This window comes from Oncorhynchus mykiss, chromosome 11, assembly GCF_013265735.2.
Source record: "Oncorhynchus mykiss isolate Arlee chromosome 11, USDA_OmykA_1.1, whole genome shotgun sequence".
Lineage (NCBI taxonomy): Eukaryota > Metazoa > Chordata > Actinopteri > Salmoniformes > Salmonidae > Oncorhynchus > Oncorhynchus mykiss.
Genome location: NC_048575.1, coordinates 80444293 through 80468407, shown reverse-complemented (window position 1 = coordinate 80468407; position 24115 = coordinate 80444293). Strand labels below are relative to the sequence as shown.

General features: G+C 44.2%; 1 protein-coding gene across 1 annotated transcript in view; it reads right to left on the bottom strand.

Annotated features, from left to right (window-relative positions):
- Nucleotides 1–1145: 1145 nt before the first annotated feature.
- Nucleotides 1146–24115, bottom strand: part of LOC110536469 — a 43260-nt gene continuing 20290 nt past the window's right edge. The window contains exons 6-20 of the mRNA XM_036936496.1: nt 20756–20872; nt 18770–18871; nt 16433–16994; nt 16225–16279; nt 16041–16133; nt 13027–15546; nt 12699–12855; nt 7508–7939; nt 6987–7238; nt 6623–6877; nt 4148–4393; nt 3735–4031; nt 3304–3564; nt 1728–1808; nt 1146–1541 (exon numbers count right to left, since the gene is read on the bottom strand). Coding sequence (XP_036792391.1) covers nt 1490–1541; nt 1728–1808; nt 3304–3564; nt 3735–4031; nt 4148–4393; nt 6623–6877; nt 6987–7238; nt 7508–7939; nt 12699–12855; nt 13027–15546; nt 16041–16133; nt 16225–16279; nt 16433–16994; nt 18770–18871; nt 20756–20872 — 5482 coding nt within the window. The 3' untranslated portion in view covers nt 1146–1489. The remainder of the gene's footprint in view (nt 1542–1727; nt 1809–3303; nt 3565–3734; nt 4032–4147; nt 4394–6622; nt 6878–6986; nt 7239–7507; nt 7940–12698; nt 12856–13026; nt 15547–16040; nt 16134–16224; nt 16280–16432; nt 16995–18769; nt 18872–20755; nt 20873–24115) is intronic.

Sequence of the window (24115 nt, the reverse complement as noted above, 5' to 3'; positions counted from 1 at the left end):
ATTTAGTGTTCAGTTAATTAAAGGAAATATGAACACGTACCACGCTGCACCTTGGTCCTCACCTTCTTCCACCAAAAGCCGTTACAGGTATACAGAAGATATCCCTATTTGGTAAAAGACCAAGTCCATATAATGGCAAGAACAGCTCAAGTAAGCAAAGACAAATGACAGTCCATCATTACTTTAAGACATGAAGGTCAGTCAATACGGAAAATGTCAAAAACTTTGAAAGTTTCTTCAAGTGCAGTCGCAAAAACCATCAAGCGCTATGATGAAACTGGCTCTCATGAGGACCGCCACAGGAAAGGAAGACCCAGAGTTCCCTCTGCTGCAGATGATAAGTTACCAGCCTCAGAATTTGCATCCCAAATAAATGATTCACAGAGTTCAAGAAACAGACACATCTCAACATCAACTGTTCAGAAGAGACTGTGTGAATCAGGCCTTCATGGTCAAATTGCTATAAAGAAACCAATACTAAAGAACACCAATAATAAGAAGAGACTTGCTTGGGCCAAGAAACACGAGCAATGGACATTAGACTGGTGGAAATCTGTCCTTTGGTCTGGAGTTCAAATGTGAGATTTTTGGTTCCAACCGCCGTGTCTTTGTGAGACGCAGAGTAGGTGAACAGATGATCTCCACATTTGTGGTTCCCACCATGAAGCAATGAGGAGGAGGCGTGTTGGTGCAGAGGTGTTTTGCTGGTGACACTGTCTGTGATTTATTTAGAATTGAAGGCACTCTTTACCAGTATGGCTACCACAGCATTCTGCAGCGATACGCCATCCCATCTGGTTTGGGCTTAGTGGGACTATCATTTGTTTTTCAACAGGATAATGACCCAATACACCTCCAGGCTGTGTAAGGGATATTTTACCATGAAGGAGAGAGATGGAGTGCTGCATCAGATGACCTGGCCTCCACAGTCACCCGACCTCAACTGAGATGGTTTGGGATGAGTCGGACCTCAGAGTGAAGGGAAAGCATCCAACAAGTGCTCAGCATATGTGGGAACTACTTCAAGATTGTTGGAAAAGCATTCCAGGTGAAGCTGGTTGAGAGAATGCCAAGAGTGTGCGAAGCTGTCATCAAGGCAAATTGTGACTATTTGAAGAATCTCAAATATATTTTGATTTGTTTAACACTTTTTTGGTTACTACATGATTCCATATGTGCCATTTCATAGTTTTGATGTCTTCACTATTATTCTACAATGTAGGAAATAGTAAAAATAAATAAAACCTTGAATGAGTAGTTGTTCTAACATAGTATATGACATAGTATACATTTTTGGGGACCCATTTTGTCTCCTGGGCGCTACTTTCAGAACAACTCACTAAAAAGTAGGCAAATCTTTCGGGAAAGTCTCTTTACATAGCTCTCAATAATGAAAATGCCCTCCAACATTTTATGAATATTGGTATGAATGACAATTTTCCCCAAAGACGTGTGTGTGCAAGATTACATGGAGAAAGATTCTGTCATCTTAACGATGCCGACAGGAACATGGTTTGGCTGTCATCCTGTTGTTTGTGAGCCTGTACAAATACAAAATACTGCATATTACAAAAACAGAGTAGCCTAGCACGCTGTTAAACGTTAAATCACCTTAAAAACACATTGTTCTCACTTCCCAATCATGAATTAATAATTAAAAAAAATAGAATTCTAATAGAGAAAGATTTACACAGAGGACATACAGTGAGCAAACAATCACAACTCACCAAACTGTGTGGCCTTTGCTGGTGGAGACAGCTTTCAGTATTTTCTTACTCAAACAGTTGGAAATTGCATTATGACTTAGACTGAGTGAGTGAGTGAGTGAGTGAGTGAGTGAGTAGAGAGGGAGAAAGGAAGGAGAAAGAAAGGAAGAAGAGAGAAAGAGGGGGGGAATAATGTCATTAAGTACAGGGAATATATTGCATAATAATTTCTTTACATACAGTAGCGTAGTACTAGTAAGCAACAGAACATGTCTTCATTAGGGAAGGAAAACTAAGCCCTAGCAGCATGTGCATAGTGCATTAGCAACAGAGCATGTCTTCATTAGGGAAGGAAAACTACTAAGCCCTAGCAGCATGTGCATAGTGAATTAGCAACAGAGCATGTCTTCATTAGGGAAGGAAAACTACTAAGCCCTAGCAGCATGTGCATAGTGCATTAGCAACAGAACATGTCTTCATTAGGGAAGGAGAACTACTAAGCCCTAGCAGCATGTGCATAGTGAATTAGCAACAGAGCATGTCTTCATTAGGGAAGGAGAACTACTAAGCCCTAGCAGCATGTGCATAGTGAATTAGCAACAGAGCATGTCTTCATTAGGGAAGGAGAACTACTAAGCCCTAGCAGCATGTGCATAGTGAATTAGCAACAGAACATACTAAGCCCTAGCAGCATGTGCATAGTGCATTAGCAACAGAGCATGTCTTCATTAGGGAAGGAGAACTACTAAGCCCTAGCAGCATGTGCATAGTGCATTAGCAACAGAACATGTCTTCATTAGGGAAGGAGAACTAATAAGCCCTAGCAGCATGTGCATAGTGCATTAGCAACAGAACATGTCTTCATTAGGGAAGGAGAACTACTAAGCCCTAGCAGCATGTGCATAGTGAATTAGCAACAGAGCATGTCTTCATTAGGGAAGGAGAACTACTAAGCCCTAGCAGCATGTGCATAGTGCATTAGCAACAGAACATGTCTTCATTAGGGAAGGAGAACTACTAAGCCCTAGCAGCATGTGCATAGTGCATTAGCAACAGAACATACTAAGCCCTAGCAGCATGTGCATAGTGCATTAGCAACAGAACATGTCTTCATTAGGGAAGGAGAACTACTAAGCCCTAGCAGCATGTGCATAGTGCATTAGCAACAGAACATACTAAGCCCTAGCAGCATGTGCATAGTGCATTAGCAACAGAACATGTCTTCATTAGGGAAGGAGAACTACTAAGCCCTAGCAGCATGTGCATAGTGAATTAGCAACAGAACATGTCTTCATTAGGGAAGGAGAACTACTAAGCCCTAGCAGCATGTGCATAGTGAATTAGCAACAGAGTCTTTTTGGATGCGCCACATTATGCTGATGATTGGAGCAAATAACATTTTCTTAAAAGATGCACAAGCAGTGAGTGAAACGTTGTGTTTTTATAAAATGTTAAAACCACATTCGCATTGTAATCCTTTATATACCCAACATCACAATCTATTGACGTTCCCAAAATATATGCTTTTTTTTATTTAAAACTAGTAATATGTATTTTCTTGAGTTTGATTTTCATTATGATCTTCAAAAACACTCACTCCAGGACTTGGACTTTGTGCAGGTGTGCGAGCAGAGGCTGTAGGTGGTGGTCTGTGAGTTGGCAGCGGCTGAGGTCCAGTTCTGATAGCCCCTTTGAATACTCCAGAACCAGGGCCAGAGAACTACAGGCCTTCTGATCCAGCATGGTCTCACTGAGGTCCATCTCCCCGCCCAGGGCTCTGACCAGGGATCCTGCATGATGCACTGCATTTTTCTTGTTACAAGTTTGTACAAGTTGAACCAATATGGCTTTACTGGGGCTGAGTCAGAGAGAAACGAGAGAGACAAGGTCAGCCCGTTTAGATGGAGAGATGCAACGTTTTTGAAAAGGCAAAATGTCATTCATAACCAAGCCTGTAAAGCTAAAGTCTGGGATTCTAAAAACAACAAATTAGCCTGGACTGATCTATTGAACAGATGTGTCTCTAACCTGAGATTAACTCTGCGTGGGATTTTCAGCAGCAGCTTCCTGAGTGCTCTGTCTGAAATCTCACAATCGCGTAGGATCAGCTCTGTGACGTAACGGCTCTGCTTCAGGACTCTGGCGATGACCTTGCAGTCAGCAGAGCTCAGACACAGAGGCTTCCCCTGGTCCTTTGTTGACAGGTCCACAGAGGAGGAGAAGTCCAGTTTGTGCTGCAGAGCCCCAAGCAGGGCTGTTGCCCCTGGCTGGATCTTTGAGGCAGAGTAGCAGTGGAGGAACAGCAGCAGCAGATTCCTCTCAACACTGCATCATGGGAAACAAGTCACTGCTCTTTTAAAATGACGGTTCTTAACACGAAAACCAATGTATTTAGTTTCTTAAGATAAACTAGGATATAAAAGGTGGCAAACAGGAAATACCTCTTTAAAATAATCCTGCCCAGAAAGGGACGAAGATCTGTGATGTTTCTCTCTGAAAGCCTGTTCTCTCTGAGATTCACAGTGATGTGTTGGTTTGAATACTGCAGCAGAGAAAGAAGCACTTCCCAGTCCAGCCTGCAGGAGGTCAGGTCTCCACCAACTTTCTTTAAGAATGAATGAGTCAGATCCTTGTCCCGAGCTTCATGCACAACTACAGCCAGCTGCTGAAGAGTGTCTGGACACAGTCTGTCAGGTGAGAACATACATTTTTGTATTTTACTAGTGATAGGTGAAAATTGTCTGTTAATTGAATGACTAGAATATTCCGCACCTGAAACATATAATTGTATGGAATTGATTAGAATGTATGAAATCATAATCAATAAATGTGTAGTCCGAGTCAGAATCAGGGTAAAACAATATGTCTTTATGGTGTTATAAACAGACTGTCTGAGCTCGGTGCCGACCTGACGAGAGATTTGGGAGAGAACAGGGAGTATGTCTCAAGGACAAGGTCACTATCTCTGTCGGCTGGGAAGTGAGACAGACAGTGTAGCAGGACAGGACAAGGTCACTATCTCTGTCGGCTGGGTAGTGAGACAGACAGTGTAGCAGGACAAGGTCACTATCTCTGTCGGCTGGGTAGTGAGACAGACAGTGTAGCAGGACAAGGTCACTATCGCTGTCGGCTGGGTAGTGAGACAGACAGTGTAGCAGGACAAGGTCACTATCTCTGTCGGCTGGGTAGTGAGACAGACAGTGTAGCAGGACAAGGTCACTATCTCTGTCGGCTGGGAAGTGAGACAGACAGTGTAGCAGGACAGGACAAGGTCACTATCTCTGTCGGCTGGGTAGTGAGACAGACAGTGTAGCAGGACAAGGTCACTATCTCTGTCGGCTGGGAAGTGAGACAGACAGTGTAGCAGGACAAGGTCACTATCTCTGTCGGCTGGGTAGTGAGACAGACAGTGTAGCAGGACAGGACAAGGTCACTATCTCTGTCGGCTGGGTAGTGAGACAGACAGTGTAGCAGGACAAGGTCACTATCTCTGTCGGCTGGGAAGTGAGACAGACAGTGTAGCAGGACAAGGTCACTATCTCTGTCGGCTGGGAAGTGAGACAGACAGTGTAGCAGGACAGGACAAGGTCACTATCTCTGTCGGCTGGGTAGTGAGACAGACAGTGTAGCAGGACATGGTCACTATCTCTGTCGGCTGGGAAGTGAGACAGACAGTGTGTGTAGCAGGACAAGGTCACTATCTCTGTCGGCTGGGTAGTGAGACAGACCGTGTAGCAGGACAGGACAAGGTCACTATCTCTGTCGGCTGGGTAGTGAGACAGACCGTGTAGCAGGACAAGGTCACTATATCTGTCGGCTGGGTAGTGAGACAGACAGTGTAGCAGGACAAGGTCACTATATCTGTCGGCTGGGTAGTGAGACAGACAGTGTAGCAGGACAAGGTCACTATCTCTGTCGGCTGGGAAGTGAGACAGACAGTGTAGCAGGACAAGGTCACTATCTCTGTCGGCTGGGAAGTGAGACAGACAGTGTAGCAGGACATGGTCACTATCTCTGTCGGCTGGGAAGTGAGACAGACAGTGTAGCAGGACAAGGTCACTATCTCTGTCGGCTGGGTAGTGAGACAGACAGTGTAGCAGGACAAGGTCACTATATCTGTCGGCTGGGAAGTGAGACAGACAGTGTAGCAGGACAGGACAAGGTCACTATCTCTGTCGGCTGGGTAGTGAGACAGACAGTGTAGCAGGACATGGTCACTATCTCTGTCGGCTGGGTAGTGAGACAGACAGTGTGTGCGTAGCAGGACATGTGTGCGCGTCTGTTTGTGTGCATATGTGCGTCTGATTGTGTGTGTGTGCGTATGGCTGTGTGTATGTGTGGGCGTGAGAAGTCAGTATAAAATGAATTGATTTGTATTCTTGACTTCAGAACGTTCTGAATAAACTGTACTGTACCGTTTATATGAGCTGAGTCTTTGACTAATTATTATTATACCCATGGTCTTACAAACCTCGGGGATTGGTCAGAGCTATTGGTTGTTTATTATTATACCCATGGTCTTACAAACCTCTGGGATTGGTCAGAGCTATTGGTTGTTTATTATTATACCCATGGTCTTACAAACCTCGGGGATTGGTCAGAGCTATTGATTGATTGTTATTATCATTGGGATTGGAAATTCTCTTATCAACTAGGCAAGTCAGTTAAGAACAAATTCTTATTTACAATGACGGCCTAGGAACAGTGGGTTAACTGCCTTGTTCAGGGGGCAGAACAACAGACTTTTACCTTGTCAGCTCGGGGATTCGATCTAGCAACCTTTCGGTTACAGGCCCAACGCTCTAAACCACTAGGCTACCTGCCGCCCCACATACATAAGAGCACGCACACATATAAATCGTAAAACATAAACCTTTTCACCAGACTACAGCAATAACGGTCTTCTGCAGACTCACTTGAGTTTCAGAGGTCCCCGGTGACCCAGCAACAGGATGAGACAGTGACCGTGGATAGTACACTTCGTCAGGTCCAGACGCTGCACAGTCCAGACTCTCAGCAGGGACGCCACACTACTCAGGACCCTAGAAAGTACGTCCTCCGATAGTTGTGAGTTCTCAATAACCAGTGAAATCTCCTCAACCCCCATTGGAGCACTGACTCTACCAGTCGCAAGCAGTCTGGTCAGTTTCACGGTCATGGTCTCATTTAGTCTGAAAATTGGAATAATAACAAAAAACTGTGATTAGCAATGAAAACGTGAGGGAAAATCTATTAAATGTATAGATTTGTGTTTGTTGGAGTATTGATACATTTGCATACATGAGGTTGTGTAGCATCAACGGATGTCTGAAGAGAATCGAAGCTCCTCTGAGAGAAATCTTGCTGGGTGTGAGACCGAGTTTCACTCCTGAGGTACAGAGGGCCAAGATTCTCCCCACAGAAGTGCAGGTTTGCCTGGGTAACTCTCCTCCCAATGACAGGGTAAAACCATGAGCTTGGAAGAGAGCGGCAAACTGCTCGGCCTGCTCTCTATTTTTCCGTAGGAAGTACACGAGATCGTTGTCGTTAAAACTGAAAAACACAAAATAAAATACACAATATTAACACATGTTGAAAGCTGGAAGCAAAGATGTTAAGTTTTGTTGCACACAATATACATTTTTGTACTTCAGGCGAATTGAAATGATCACTCTCGTCTGTCTTGATGATGTGTACTGCTACAGATATTCCCTGGGGCACTACTTTCATTTAACAGTGTATCGTTTCATGGTAATTTCACTGATTGTTCTTATCGATGTTTATTTGTAGATACCAGTGTTTGTCTGAGGTGGATAACTCACCTCAGCTGTGAGACGTAGGCCAGACACTGAAGGAAACTCCTCACTTCACTTTCTTTATCTGACCAACATTTCACCTGCATTGGCCTTTTCACTGGTTGGAGTTTCAGAACTTCGAGGAAGACGGAGGCCTTTCTTCTAGCCAGATTCACGTACCAGACTGCTGGAGCTGACTGGTAAACTGGCCGAAGTAATGGAACGAGACTCCTGCCCTTTCTAATCCCAGATGCCGTTGCACACGAGTAAAGATCCAGAAGGAAGTGACATTGATCTGAAGGATGAACATCTTCATTGAATGGGAAGGAGCTGTAGCTCCATACCAGGGATAGGAACTCCGACCAATTCCATCCTGTCCTTGCATCGTGGTCTGCTGCTGCGACACTCAGATTGAGCACAAACTGGATAACGCCTGCGTTGTTGTTGTTGTTCACAAACCTCATTTTAAGCAAAGAAACACATTTTAATATCATTACCCACTGTTAAAAAACAGATTCAATCCATTTTGTTCCCACGTCATTTTAACCAACAAAAATCTATGTGATTAAATCAACACAGGAAACTGATTCGATTTGCAGAAAGTCATCTACGTAAGGTATATAATTTTATTATTATTATTTTAAATCACTCAACTTTTAACCCAAATCCAATGACATTTAGTTAGTTGACAACTCAACCAAATGTACTTCAAAACTAGGATGTTAGAACTATGATTTATTGGCAAATGTTTATTAGGCCATTTAAAACACTAATAAACATTTTTATATCACTAAATAAATCCCTAACTCATTAATACATTCTTACATCCGGGAACAAATAGAAATGATATGATTCTGAGACATTTCGTCGGGTAAGGCATTTCAGATGTATACTACTCCGCCACCAGGGGGAGACTCGTCAAGGCCTGGTGACAGACATACATCACGAGGCGATGGCTCCATCTGCTGGACGTGCCAGGTCTCGACGGGCTCTCCGGCCAGAACTCATTGGGGCTGATTGGGAGTTTGTGAGTAATCAAGGGCTGATTGCTCACCAGCCGTGCGAGGCCCATAAAGCTGCCAGAAGGGCAGCACACTGGGGAGAGACTGGGGGGAGGAAAGGACTCCAGTACAGTTGGGGACGCTTGCCGAGGTATGAGGAGGGAGTTAAGTTTTTTGTGCCCGACAGGATACAGCAAGACCCGGAGCCCAGAAGACGGTGTCCCGGAGAGGGTCTTATGTGGGAAACCTATCCTTTTGTTTTTTGATTTATTATTTAAATAAAACACCCTTGAAACCGAACTAATCCTACTCTGTCCGTGTCCGATCTGTGTCAACGTCGACCAAAACCCCCTGGTCTGCCACAGGGAGTAATGGGTTTGCACTCAAAAAGATGTTGCATAATGCTTAAATCAAATAAACTTGTATTTGTCACGTGCCGAATACCATGAAATACTTACTTACAAGCCCGTAACCAACAATGCCGTTTTAAAGAAAATATTTAATTAAACAAAAAAGAAAAATAACAATAAGGCTATATACAGGGTGTAACCGGTACCCTTACTACCTGGGGGAAGCCCGTCCAGGATCCAGTTGCAGAGGGAGGTGTTTAGTCCCAGGGTCCTTAGCTTAGTGATGTGTTGATCGCTGAGCTGTAGTCAATGAACAACAGTCTCTCATGGTCACCTCCACCGGGTGGATGAACCTTTTTCGATCCCAACACGACGCAATTGTCTGTCAGAGCAGCTCACAGATTACTGTACATAGCCCACCTATAATTTAGCCCAAACAACTATTTCTTCCCCTACTGTATTTATTTTGCTCCTTTGCACCCCATTATTTTTATTTCTACTTTGCACATTCTTCCACTGCAAATCTACCATTCCAGTGTTTTACTTGCTATATTGTATTTACTTTGCCACCATGGCCTTTTTTTTTTGCCTTTTAGAAGAAAGAGAAACGCACACCTATTAAGGCGAGGTGCTGGCTAGCGGAGTAGAACACCTATTAAGATGAGGTGCTGGCTAGCGGAGTAGAACACCTATTAAGGCGAGGTGCTGGCTAGCGGAGTAGAACACCTATTTAGACGAGGTGCTGGCTAGCGGAGTAGAACACCTATTAAGACGAGGTGCTGGCTAGCGGAGTAGAACACCTATTAAGACGAGGTGCTGGCTAGCGGAGTAGAACACCTATTAAGACGAGGTGCTGGCTAGCGGAGTAGAACACCTATTAAGACGAGGTGCTGGCTAGCGGAGTAGAACACCTATTAAGACGAGGTGCTGGCTAGCGGAGTAGAACACCTATTAAGGCGAGGTGCTGGCTAGCGGAGTAGAACACCCATTAAGAAGAGGTGCTGGCTAGCGGAGTAGAACACCTATTAAGACGAGGTGCTGGCTAGCGGAGTAGAACACCTATTAAGACGAGGTGCTGGCTAGCGGAGTAGAACACCTATTAAGGCGAGGTGCTGGCTAGCGGAGTAGAACACCTATTAAGACGAGGTGCTGGCTAGCGGAGTAGAACACCTATTAAGACGAGGTGCTGGCTAGCGGAGTAGAACACCTATTAAGACGAGGTGCTGGCTAGCGGAGTAGAACACCTATTAAGACGAGGTGCTGGCTAGCGGAGTAGAACACCTATTTAGACGAGGTGCTGGCTAGCGGAGTAGAACACCTATTAAGGCGAGGTGCTGGCTAGCGGAGTAGAACACCTATTAAGACGAGGTGCTGGCTAGCGGAGTAGAACACCTATTTAGGCGAGGTGCTGGCTAGCGGAGTAGAACACCTATTAAGACGAGGTGCTGGCTAGCGGAGTAGAACACCTATTAAGACGAGGTGCTGGCTAGCGGAGTAGAACACCTATTTAGGCGAGGTGCTGGCTAGCGGAGTAGAACACCTATTTAGGCGAGGTGCTGGCTAGCGGAGTAGAACACCTATTTAGGCGAGGTGCTGGCTAGCGGAGTAGAACACCTATTAAGACGAGGTGCTGGCTAGCGGAGTAGAACACCTATTAAGACGAGGTGCTGGCTAGCAGAGTAGAACACCTATTAAGACGAGGTGCTGGCTAGCAGAGTAGAACACCTATTAAGACGAGGTGCTGGCTAGCGGAGTAGAACACCTGTTAAGACGAGGTGCTGGCTAGCGGAGTAGAACACCTATTAAGACGAGGTGCTGGCTAGCGGAGTAGAACACCTATTTAGACGAGGTGCTGGCTAGCGGAGTAGAACACCTATTTAGGCGAGGTGCTGGCTAGCGGAGTAGAACACCTATTAAGACGAGGTGCTGGCTAGCAGAGTAGAACACCTATTAAGACGAGGTGCTGGCTAGCAGAGTAGAACACCTATTAAGACGAGGTGCTGGCTAGCGGAGTAGAACACCTGTTAAGACGAGGTGCTGGCTAGCGGAGTAGAACACCTATTAAGACGAGGTGCTGGCTAGCGGAGTAGAACACCTATTTAGACGAGGTGCTGGCTAGCGGAGTAGAACACCTATTTAGGCGAGGTGCTGGCTAGCGGAGTAGAACACCTGTTTAGGCGAGGTGCTGGCTAGCGGAGTAGAACACCTATTTAGGCGAGGTGCTGGCTAGCGGAGTAGAACACCTATTTAGGCGAGGTGCTGGCTAGCGGAGTAGAACACCTATTAAGACAAGGTGCTGGCTAGCGGAGTAGAACACCTGTTAAGACGAGGTGCTGGCTAGCGGAGTAGAACACCTATTTAGGCGAAGTGCTGGCTAGCGGAGTAGAAAACTTGAAAATAAAGAGAGCCGCACACTAAGAGCTCAGATGCAAAAATGTAATTACCAACGTTTCGAAAGCCAAGCTGTCTGGGTATAATCACAAACACTGCGGGATGACTCATTTATATAGTGTCAAAAGACACAGGTGTCTGTAATCATAGCCAAGAGTGGCCTAATATCATTGGTTAATTATCTAATATTAAAATGTCATACAAAGAACAGCATACAAACAACAAGTGGATAGCATACGATCATAGATTCATTAGACTACACAAGTTCACAAACAATTACAATGGCAAAGTCACAATAATCACAAGAATGGCTTCAGATCAAAGTCTACGTTGAGACCGAAGGGCGCAAGGGTCTTTAAATTAAAGTCTTTAAGTCTCTTTTTTTACCTTTACCTCCCTTATCTCACCTCATTTGCTCACATCGTATATAGACTTATTTTTCTACTGTATTATTGACTGTATGTTTGTTTTACTCCATGTGTAACTCTGTGTTGTTGTATGTGTCGAACTGCTTTGCTTTATCTTGGCCAGGTCGCAATTGTAAATGAGAACTTGTTCTCAACTGGCCTACCTGGTTAAATAAAGGTGAAATAAATAAATAATAAATAAAATAAAAATTCTTGAATACAATTATTTTGTTCTATAAAGGGTCTCGCAATTTGGTGAGGTGATATCTTGACTTCCAATAGTGGATTTATGACTATGGCCATCATTTCCAAAGAGCAGCCATGTGGATATAAATAGAATTATGTATTTCCACACGGTTTAAAGAAATAACTCGATTTCACCTCCTTCCTATGAGTAACATTTAGACTGTTATACAAGAACACTGTGCATATCAGATTTTTTATATCGTTTATGAGTTGGCCTCGTATATATTTATGAATGGATATGCCTGATGTTCTTTGTGGTGGGCCGTCTCATGAATTGATGTGATGTATTTAGGTGAGCGGGCACCTGGGACGATTGATTTGTGAATTGGCCTTGGTGCCTGCTCCCACATTCTATAATTCTGTATTTCTTTCTAACTAATTTGTACACCGGTAGATCGGGAAAAGCCACATCCCTGATTGACAGATGACTGACAACCCTGATTAGATTCACCTGCTGTTTATGTGCTGTTCTTCACAAATGCTGTTTTAAATTAAATTAAAATAGAATTATACCTACACCCTGAAGAAGGCTGTATAAAGCCACAACGTCTGTGTACAATCCCTGATGCATTGAAAATGTTTTTAAAAACACAAAATAATGAATTTTTATGCGACATCTTTTTGAGTGCAAACCCTTTTGTTTGTCAACAAATACCTTCCCAGAGCTTCTCAAATAAACGTCATATGTGAGTAATTCTGAGTCAGAAACGGTTCAGCCAATGACTAGCTCTTAAAGGGAGATTTTATACGGCAGGGACACAAAAGGAAGAGTCGCTCACTAGTAAAACAATGATGCTCTTCTAGTTGCAGGGAAAACACTCACCTCAGCTGTGAGATGTAGGGCAGACACTGAAGGAAACTCCTCACTTCACTCTCGTCATCTGACCAACCCTTCAGCTCTACTGGTTTCTTCTCTGGTTGGAGTTTCAGCACTTCTAGGAGGAAGGAGGCTTTCCTTTGTGAGAGGTCTATGGACCAGACTGAAAAAGAGAAATCAATATTGTATGGACTTAAATTGCTTCAATATGATGCATGGAGAATGTTTGCCAGATGGTTAATGCTACTGATTATAGTAATGGATTTTCGAGAATAATCACGTCTTATGAATTAATGATAAATATTAAGTTATAAAATCCATAGTGATTACTCACCTTTTACAGGGATGTCTGTTTCTGTGCTGGGTTTACTTGTGTCCCCCTCTCCATAGACTGCAGAGACTCTGACTCGGTAGCAAGTACTGGAGGTCTGAGATAAAGTGCATGTACGTTCAGGCCCCGTTGTTGACACACGGGACCAGCCTTCAAGCCCTGCCTCTTTGAACTCCACGGCATAACGTAGCACGGGACCGCCATCTTCCTCTTCCGCCATCCGCCATGTGACTCTGACGTCTTCTCCGTCCACCAGTTTCACACAGGGCTGTCCAGGTGTGGACCTTGGGTTTGTCTTTACCATGGTGACCGTGCTGAAGTCACTCATACTAGAGCTATCCACAGCACTGTATCTAACCTGGTATTTAGTGTCAGGTTTCAAACCGGGCAACTTACAAGTGTTACACTGGTCAGGACCCACAGATCCAGGACCAGGTGGTAAGTATCCAACAGTCCATTGAACATCACTTTCTGCGGTATACTCTATTCTGTACTTCACAGGACTCATGACCTTTGACTGAGGAAATTTCAGACTGAAGCTGGTCTGTTTTATCTCTGTTACTTCGGCTGGATTTGGCTTTGATCCAAGCTTGAAATTGCGGCCGATAAGACGACCATTTTGATACAGACCAATGCGGGATCCAGGAAAGGTGACATCTGGTATAACTGCAACAAGAAAATTGAATTTCTCTCCATCTCTTCTGTCTTCATTGGATGTGGTGAACAAGTGGAGGTCAGACTGTATTTTTTCAGTTAAATCTGGAGGCTTGAAGGCATGCTGTGTCTGCTGCTGTCTGGTGATCCCTGATTGGTTTGTGGTGGTCTCTAGTGCAGAATGTATGTATTGCTTCATGGTGGAAAGGTATGGATCTTCACCCCCCAGTGAGGTGAGCGTGAAGCACAGCGTCCTGTTTGGGGTCGGCACCTCCCTCCCCATGGGGATGTGGTTTGCTTTCTGCTGGACCTCCCTCCCCATGGGGATGTGGTTTGCTTTCTGCTGGACCTTCTTCCCCGTGGGGATGTGGTTTGCTTTCTGCTGGACCTCCCTCCCCATGGGGATGTGGTTTGCTTTCTGCTGGATCTCCCTCCATGTGGGGATGTTGTTCGCTTTCTGCTGGACCTCCCTCCCCATGGGGATGTGGTTTGCTTTCTGCTGGATCTCCCTCCATGTGGGGATGTTGTTCGCTTTCTCCTGGACCTCCCTCCCCATGGGGATGTGGTTTGCTTTCTCCTGGACCTCCCTCCCCATGGGGATGTGGTTTGCTTTCTGCTGGATCGCCCTCCATGTGGGGATGTTGTTCGCTTTCTGCTGGACCTCCCGCCTTATGGGGATGTGGTTCGCTTTCTCCTGGACCTCCCTCCCCATGGGGATGTGGTTTGCTTTCTCCTGGACCTCCCTCCCCATGGGGATGTTGTTCGCTTTCTGCTGGACCTCCCGCCTTATGGGGATGTGGTTCGCTTTCTGCTGGACCTTCTTTACAATGTGGATGTTTTTTTCTTTGCAGATAAGCAGAGCCTTTATCTCCACCTCTTTGTTGTTAAGCCACTGATGTGTGTGCTGAGAACAGAATGGTGATTGGTCATGGTTCTGGAGAATGTCTCTCAGGCTCTTTTCATCCATCTCTTCACTCTCTCTCACGGTCTTTACTGCCATAGCCAGCCCTCTCTTAAACTCGGACTGGTACGTCTGCAGCAGCTCAGAAAATTCTGCACATTCTTCCTTCACACTGGGGAACCATTTCATCACGTCATCGTTGACGTGTAATAATGTCATCGTGTTCTGGCATCTCATGGTGACCTGCCTCAGATGCTCCACCACGTCCTCGGCCTCGGAGAGAAAGCCTTGAGTGATCTGAATTGAAGTGTCCAGATTCCTCAGAGGATAGAGCCACGCGTACAGAGGCACTGCTTTCTCTCCCTGTTGTCCAAGGTGCTTCGGGAGAGTTTCAAGAGCTTGTACTGCTTGGCCATAAGTCATGGAGCCAGTGATACGGTCTACATCACTGTGGAGTGTACACTGATACAACAAACTGTTTATTTTCTCATTGTCACTCAAGCTGGATAACATATGATCTGCACTGAAGGAGGACGCCATCTTCTTGATAACACTGTGCATATCGGCTTCTCCTCCACCAGCCCCTTTCTCTCCACCGACGCGTTTGTCAAAGATAAAAAATGCCTGAGCTCCATAGAGAACAGCCAGCACCACGTGCGTTGCCTTTGAATCCCTTTGGACGGTTTCTTCAAATACCCCGCGACTGAGCATGTCCAGCCTGGTAGTGGTTCTGTACTGTAGAGTGACCCGGTCCTTGTTTTTGGACTGAACAGGATGGTTCAGGTATTCAGCAGCACCACCAACCTCCACCAGCCCAGACAAGACACTGGCCCTTAGAGAAGTGGAAACATCCAGAGCCCCAAATCTGTCCTGTAGGGAGTCTCCTTCAATACACGTCACCTCTGTGCGAGGCCGAGGCAGAGACTGACGCATGTTGGCTATTGTGCTCTCATCCCATAGACCGACATCTTAGGAGATAAAAAAGGATATTCATTTCACAGCAGAATTTACAGAATTCCATTTTTTTTTTTTATCTGGGTCAATGTTCTCAAATAATTCAAATGATTTCCCTTCAAAATAAAACCCCACAACCCAACAACTAAATCAAGGTCAGAGAAAAGTCGCAGAGAAAATCAGCAAATCCAGCTGTCTGTAAAGACCTTGCTTGCCAACCTTTGCTTTATTACTAAACATAAACATAAAACATACATAAACAGAAGAAGACTGGCCACCCCACATAGCCTGGTTTCTTCCAAAGGTTCTGGCCTTTCTAGGGAGTTTTTCCTAGCCACCGTGCTTCTACACCTGCATTGCTTGCTGTTTGGGGGTTTTAGGCTGGGTTTCTGTACAGCACTTTGAGATATCAGCTGATGTACGAAGGGCTATATAAATAAATTGGATTTGATATTATTTCATATATATATATATATATATATATATATCAAAAACACAATAAGTGTACCTGAGCAAAGACAATCATTGCAGCAGTCGTACATCATCCCAAGGTCTAGGGGACGACCAAGGGCAGCCAGCACAAAACAGTCGGTTGCCCAATCTGAGAATCACAGAACACAACACTACAGTGCCATTGCAGAAAATAATACAAAATAACTGTACTATCATTCAACAGCAGAATTGTATCTTACCTTTGGATGACCTCTTTGCATAACAGATTAACTCAGTGGTTGGATTCTTTACATTCTGGGGAGAAAAATCAAATCAGAATCGCAACTGTCCTGTATAAGTGGGATACTGATTATCTAGTTAATCCGGCCTAGTACCGAGAGGAAATACTATTAGTATTAGTTATTAGTTTCCTCTAGTTAATAAGGTAAAGTGTTGACAAAAGTGTACCTGCTTCAGGTGATTTTTTTGTGTTTTTTCCTCAGCAAACTCAGTATTCATCTGTTCCAATTTAGCTTCCAGCTTTACTGCAATCTGTTGTTCTTCGATGCGGAGTTTCTGATCCAGGTTTCCAGTCACCTCCACCAGCGTGTGTCTCTGCAGTGCCGCTACGGTGTAGTGCTGCCTAACGTGGCTCTCACAGTAAAAGGCAGCGCAGGTCAGACAGAACTTCACAGCTTTGAGCTGTTTCTCAGCGCAGAGATCACAGGCCACATCTCCGGGTCCAGCGTAGCGGTGAGGGGGAAGTGCAGGGACTTTGAATCCTGTCTGCCGGAGTTTCCGGATCACCTTATCCAAGGCTGAATTTCTGGAGAGATGGGGACATGTTCTGAATCTCTGTTGGCACCCGGGACAGTCGTATACTTGTTTCCTCGCTGGTTTGTTCCAATAGGTCTCAATGCATTGCCTGCAGAAACTGTGTCCACAGGGGATGGAGACTGGCTCGTTGAGAACCTCTGTGCACACTGAGCATCTGAAGTGGTCCTCTGCCAGCAGACTGGCTGTCAGTGCACTGCACAAAGGGGGAGAGATTATGTTAGCTGGTAGCAATAGCATATATAACACGTACTTCCTCAACTTTAACATTCAAGACTGAAAAAAGTACCTGGATACACCTTAGTTTTAGGTCTTAAAGGGTACCTTGATAAATGGACAAGAGGTTTCCTAACTCACAGTACGCTCCAACAGTATTGGGAAAGTGACACGTGCTTGGTTGTTTTGGCTCTGTACTCCAGTATAATGCATTGTGTCATTTTGGAGTCACTTTTAATATAAATAGGAAGATAATATGTTTCTAAAACACGTCTAAATTCATGTAGATGCTACCATGACTACGGATAATCCTGCATAAATTGTGAATAATAATGAGTGCGAAAGTTACAGAAGCACAAATATCATACCCCCAAGACATGCTAACCTCTCACCATTACAATAACAGGGGAGGTTAGCATTTTATATCATACCCCCAAGACATGCTAACCTCTCACCATTACAATAACAGGGGAGATTAGCATTTTATATCATACCCCCAAGACATGCTAACCTCTCACCATTACAATAACAGGGGAGATTAGCATTTTATATCACACCCCCAAGACATGCTAACCTCTCACCATTACAATAACAGGGGAGGTTAGCATTTTATATCATACCCCCAAGACATGCTAACCTCTCACCATTACAATAACAGGGGAGGTTAGCATTTTATATCATACCCCCAAGACATGCTAACCTCTCACCATTACAATAACAGGGGAGGTTAGCATAACTTTGGATTGGAGATGCTTAATGTGAGTCTGGAAGGAGAGTTTACAGTCTAGCCAGACACCTAGGTATTTATAGTTGTCCACAAATTCTAAGTCAGAACCGTCCAGAGTAGTGATGCTAGTCGGGCGGGCGGGTGTGGGCAGCGATCGGTTGAAGAGCATGCATTTCATTTTACTAGCATTTAAGAGCAGTTGGAGGCCACGGAAGGAGTGTTGTATGGCATTGAAGCTCGTTTGGAGGTTTATGAACACAGTGTCCAAAGAAGGGCCAGATGTATACAGAATGTTGAACCCTGTGGCACCCCTATAGAGACTGCCAGAGGTCCGGACAACAGGCCCTCTGATTTGACACACTGAACTCTATCTGAGAAGTAGTTAGTGAACCAGGTGAGGAAGTCATCAGAGAAACCAAGGCTGTTGAGTCTGCCAATAAGAATACGGTGATTGACAGAGTCGAAAGCCTTGGCCAGGTCGATGAAGACGGCTGCACAGTACTGTCTTTTATCGATGGCGGTTAAGATATTTGTGATTCTATAACTTTTCTCAGTCATCATTTTTCACAATAAAAGTGACTCCAAAATGACACAATACATTATTTACAATTAATTTCTATTGGGCACAAAATGATCTGAAACACAACCAAAAACAGCAAATGCATCTAACCCAATTTGTAGAGTCACAAGCTTGATGTAGTCATCGTGTACTATGAATATGGACCCAAATATGTACCTTTTTACTACTTTAAAAATCACAATACTTTCGGGGGGGGGGGGGGGGACTATGTACAAAACATGCTGTCATTTCTAAAAGGTTCACCCGATATGGATGAAAATACCCTCAAATTAAATCTGACATTCTGCACTTTAACATCATAGTAATGATTTAAAATCCAAACTGCCGAAGTACAGAGCCAAAACAACCAAACATGTGTCACTGTCCCACTGTTGGAGCTCTCTGTATGTACACACGGTTCATATAATTAGGAAAATATGGCCTGACATTTTCAGACACTGATACACACCTGACATCTAGAATGGAGGCATCTCTTCCAAACTTAATGTCCCTATCCATGGATTGGTCACTCTTCGTTGACCAACAAGGAGACGGTGAGCGGTTAAATTGACTGAAACAAAGTGGGATACATTTATACATTCAAGCACCTACTGCATTAACCCCCTAAAGTCAATGTCGGCGCAAACATCTAATTAGCATAATAAAACAATCCCCATAAAAATCTGTCTGTTTTTTTTTGCACTGGATGAATCTCAATACCACCGCATCTGAACACTTCCACATCTAGCGAAAGGTGACAGAGCTAGAGCTGTATTTGTTAGACCATGAGATAGCTCGAAAATCGGTCTGTTTTTTTGCATTGGATGAATCTCAATACCACCGCAGCTGAACGCTCGAAAATCGGTCTTCTCACAAAATTATCTGTAGTGTTCAAACGGTTTGGCCTACAAACTATTATGACCCCTCTATGGAAAGATGGGACGGTGTTCTCCGTTTGGCTCAAGACAACCGTCTTCACAAATGTCTTGGTGTGTTTGAACCATTATAGTTTGTTGGTGATGTGGACACCAAGGAACTTGAAGCTCTCAACCTGCTCCACTACAGCCCCGTCGATGAGAATGGGGGCGTGCTCATCATTCCTTTTCCTGTAGTCCATGACCATCTCCTTTGTCTTGCTCCCATTGAGGGAGAGGTTATTTTTATGGCATCACACTGCCAGGTCTCTGACCTCCTTCCTATAAGCTGTCTCATCGTTGTCGGTGATCAGGACTACCACCATTGTGTCATCTGCAAACGTAATGATGGTGTTGGAGTTGTGCTTGGCCACGCAGTCGTAGGTGAACAGGGAGTACAGGAGGGGACTAAGCACGCACCCCTGAGGGGCCCCAGTGTTGACGATGAGCGTGGCAGATGTTTTGTTACCTACCCTTAACACCTGGGGTTGGCCCGACAGGAAGTCCAGGATCCAGTTGCAGAGGGAGGTGTTTAGTCCCAGGGTCCTTAGCTTAGTGATATGCTTTGAGGACACTAGGGTGTTGAACGCTGAACTGTAGTCAATGAATTGCATTCTCACATAGTTGTTCCTTTTGTCCAGGTGGGAAAGAGCAGTGTGGAGTGCAATAGAGATTGTGTCATCTGTGGATCTGTTGGGGGGTATGCAAATTGGAGTGGGTCCATGGTGTCTGGGATGATGGTGTTGATGTGAGCCATGACCAGCCTTTCAAAGCATTTCATGGCTACAGACGTGAGTACAGGCGTGAGCGCTACGGGTCGGTAGTCATTTAGGCAGGTTACCTTAGTATTCTTGGACACAAGGACTATGGTGGTCTGCTTGAAACATGTTGGTATTACAGACTCGGTCAGGGACATGTTGAAAATGTCAGTCAAGACACCTGCCAGTTGGTCAGCACATGCCCGGAGCACACGTCCTGGTAATAAGAATGATAACCTGTTTAAAAGGTCTTACTCACACGGAGAGTGAGATCACACAGTCGCCAGGAACAGCTGGTGCTCTCATGCAGGGGCAGTATTGCTTGCCTTGAATCGAGCATAGAAGGAACTTCACTCAATCTTGGTCCTGTATTGACGCTTTGTCTGTTTGTCGTCGTGATAGTATATATATATATATATATATAAATAGTGTGATTTCTTATAAGCGTCCAATTGAAACTCCCATTCCTCGAAAACGGCAACTCTACCCTTAAGCTAAGTGTGGATGTTGCCTGTAATCCATGGCTTCTGGTTGGGGTATGTACGTAATGGGTAGACGTCATCAATACTTTGTTCTGTACAATATTCTCTACCTATATGGTGCTCACACTATTCAAACCAATGAGGGGTTGGAACTTTAAGCCAATTATTTCAGTCATCTTTTTTGGTGAAAGAACCTTATAATTCTCGGTCATGAAATCTTCCTGTTTTGCATATTCCATTTGAACTAAACTATATTCACATCTTCTTTCTATCAATACTTCCCTTTGAATGTTAAACTCACCTGTGGTCTTCAAACAAAGAAAAATCCCTGAAATTAATGGGCTGACCCATTGACTGGTCACTCTTCATGGACAGATAGCTGCGCGCTGGAGATGCTGCTGACTGCACAGACTGGGGGCTGTAATATAAATTGCATCAATGAAAACATGAATCTGGTGAACACAAACCTCATGTTTCTCAGGTACAGTCAATAATATCTCATGTGGGTAACTTTCACATTAAGGTTTACCTGCAATGATTTATAAAAAGGTTTAGAATGTAACTAAGCTTTTGATGGAATTCAATTAGACCTCAACAATGTGTCTTTCAAAAGTAATTTCAGATTGAGCTGACATACAGTGCATTTGGAAAGTATTCAGACCCCTTCCCCTTTTCCACATTTTGTCACGTTACAGCCTTATTCTAAAATGGGTTAAATACATTTTATCTTCATCGATCAACACACAATATCCCATAATGACAAAGTGAAAACAGGTATTTAAAAATGATTGCAAATGTATTCAAAATAAAAAACAGGATATCTTATTTACAAGTATTCAGACCCATTGCTATGAGACTCTTAATTGAGTTCAGGTGCATCCTGCTTCCATTGATCATCCTTGATGTTTCTGCAACTTGATTGGAGTCCACCTGTGGTAAATTCAATTGATTGGACATGTTTCGGGAAGGTACACACCTGTGTATATAAGGACCCGCAGTTGACAGTGCATGTCAGAGCAAAAACCAATCCGTGGGGTTGGAGTTGAGGAGACAGGATTGTGTCGAGGCACAGATCTGGGGAAGGGTACCAAAACATTTCTGCAGCATTGAAGGTCCCCAAGAACACAGTGGCCTCTATCATTCTTAAATGCAAGAAGTTTGGAACCACCAAGAGTCTTCCTAAAGCTGGCCGCCCAGCCAAGCTGAGCAATCGGAGGAGAAGGACCTTGGTCAGGAAGGTGACCAAGAACCCAATGGTTGGCCTCCCGGGTGGTGCAGTGGTTAAGGGCGCTGTATTGCAGTGCCAGCTGTGCCACCAGAGTCTCTGGTGGCACTGTCGTAACCGGCCGCGACCGGGAGGTCCGTGGGGCGACGCACAATTGGCCTAGCGTTGTCCTGGTTAGGGAGGGTTTGGCCGGTAGGGAAATCCTTGTCTCATCGCGCACCAGCGACTCTTGTGGCGGGCCGGGTGCAGTGCGCGCTAACCAAGGTTGCCAGGTGCAAAAACAATTGGATACCACGAAATTGGGGAGAAAAGGGGTAAAAATTTTAAAAATATAAAAAATAAAAGAACCCAATGGTCACTCTGACAGAGCTCTAGAGATGGGAGAACCTTCCAGAAGGACAACCATCTCTGTAACAATCCAATCAGGCCCTTATGGCAGAGTGGCCAGACGGAAGCCACTCCTCAGTAAAAGGCACATGACAGCCCTCTTGGAGTTTGCCAAAAGACACGTAATGGACTCTCAGACCATGAAAAACAATATTCTCTGGGCTGATGAAACCAAGATCGAACTCTCCGGCCTGAATGACGAATCAAACCAAGCAAGCGTCAAGTCTGGAGGAAACCTGTGGTGGCAGAATCATGTGAAGCGTGGTGGCAGCATCATGCTGTGGGGATGTTTTTCAGCGGCAGGGACTGGGAGACTAGTCAGGATCGAGTGAAAGATGAACGGAGAAAAGTACAGATATATCATTGATGAAAACCTGCTCCAGAGCGCTCAGGACCTCAGACTGGGGCGATGGTTCACCTCCAACAGGACAACAACCCTAAGCACACAGCCAAGAAGACGCAGGAGTGGCTTTGGGACAAGTCTTTGAATGTCCTTGAGTGGTTCAGCCAGAGCCTGGACTTCAACCCAATCGAGCATCTCTGTAGAGACCTGAAAATAACTGTGCAGCGACGCTCCCCATCCAACCTGACAGATCTTTAGAGGATCTGCAGAGAACAATGGGAGAAACTACTCCCCAAATACAGGTATGCCAAGATTGTAGTCATACCCAAGAACGCTCAAGGCTGTAATCTCTGCCAAATGTGCTTCAACAAAGTACTGAGGTAAGAGTCTGAATACATATGTAAATATGATATTTAATTTTATTAATTTTTTAAAATACATTTGCAAACATTTCTTAAAACCAGTTTTTGCTTTGTCATTGTATTGTATCGTGTGTAGATTGATGAGAATTGTTTCTATTTTGTATTTTATTTTCTATAAAGTGTTAATTACAGTTGAAGTCGGAAGTTTACATACACCTTAGCCAAATACATCTAAACTCCAAGTTTTTCACAATTCATGACATTTAATCCTAGTAAAAATTCCCTGTCTAAGGTCAGTTAGGATCAACACTATTTTAAGAATGTGAAATGTCAGAATAATAGTAGAGATTAATTTATTTCAGCTTTTATTTCTTACATCACATCCCCAGTGGCTCAGCAGTTTACATACACTCAATTAGTATTTGGTAGCTTTGCCTTTAAATTGCTTAACTTGGGTCAAACGTTTCGCGTAGCTTTCCACAAGCTTCCCTGTCACGTTCGTTGTAAGGATCGGACCAAGGCGCAGCGTGGTTTGCGTACATTCTTATTCATTTAAGAATGAAAACACTGAACAAACTTAACAAAATAACAAAACGAACGTGAAGCTGACAGGCAACTACACATAGACAAGAACCCACAAACACAAAAGGGAAATGGCTACCTAAATATGATCCCCAATCAGAGACAATGATAAACAGCTGTCTCTGACTGGGAACCATATCAGGCCAACATAAACATACAAAAACTCTAGATGACATACAAATCCCTAGACAACATACAAAAACGAGAGTACCCACCCTAGTCACACCTAACCAAAATATAAAGAAGAAAAAGCGACATCTAAGGTCAGGGCGTGACATTCCCACAATAAGTTGGGTGAATTTTTGTCCATTCCTCCTGACAGAACTGGTGTAACTGAGTCAGTTTGCAGGCCTCCTTGCTCGCACACGCCTTTTCAGTTCTGCCCACAATTTTTCCATGGGATTGAGGTCAGGGCTTTGTGATGGCCACTCCAATACCTTCACTTTGTTGTCCTTAAGCCATTTTGACACAACTTTGGAATTTATTTTCCAACATAATTTGCAAATAAATTCATAAAAAAATCCTACAATGTGATTTTCTGGATTTTTCTTTCTCATTTTGTCTGTCATAGTTGAAGTGTACCTATGATGAAAATTACAGGCCTCTCTCATTTTTTTAAGTGGGAGAACTTGCACAATTGGTGGCTGACTAAATACTTGTTTGCCCCACTGTACATTGATTTTACCATTGTCAAATTGGCTTAGTCTCATAGTGAGGAGCCTATAAAACATTGCTAGATTCATAAACATATATTTTGCAATT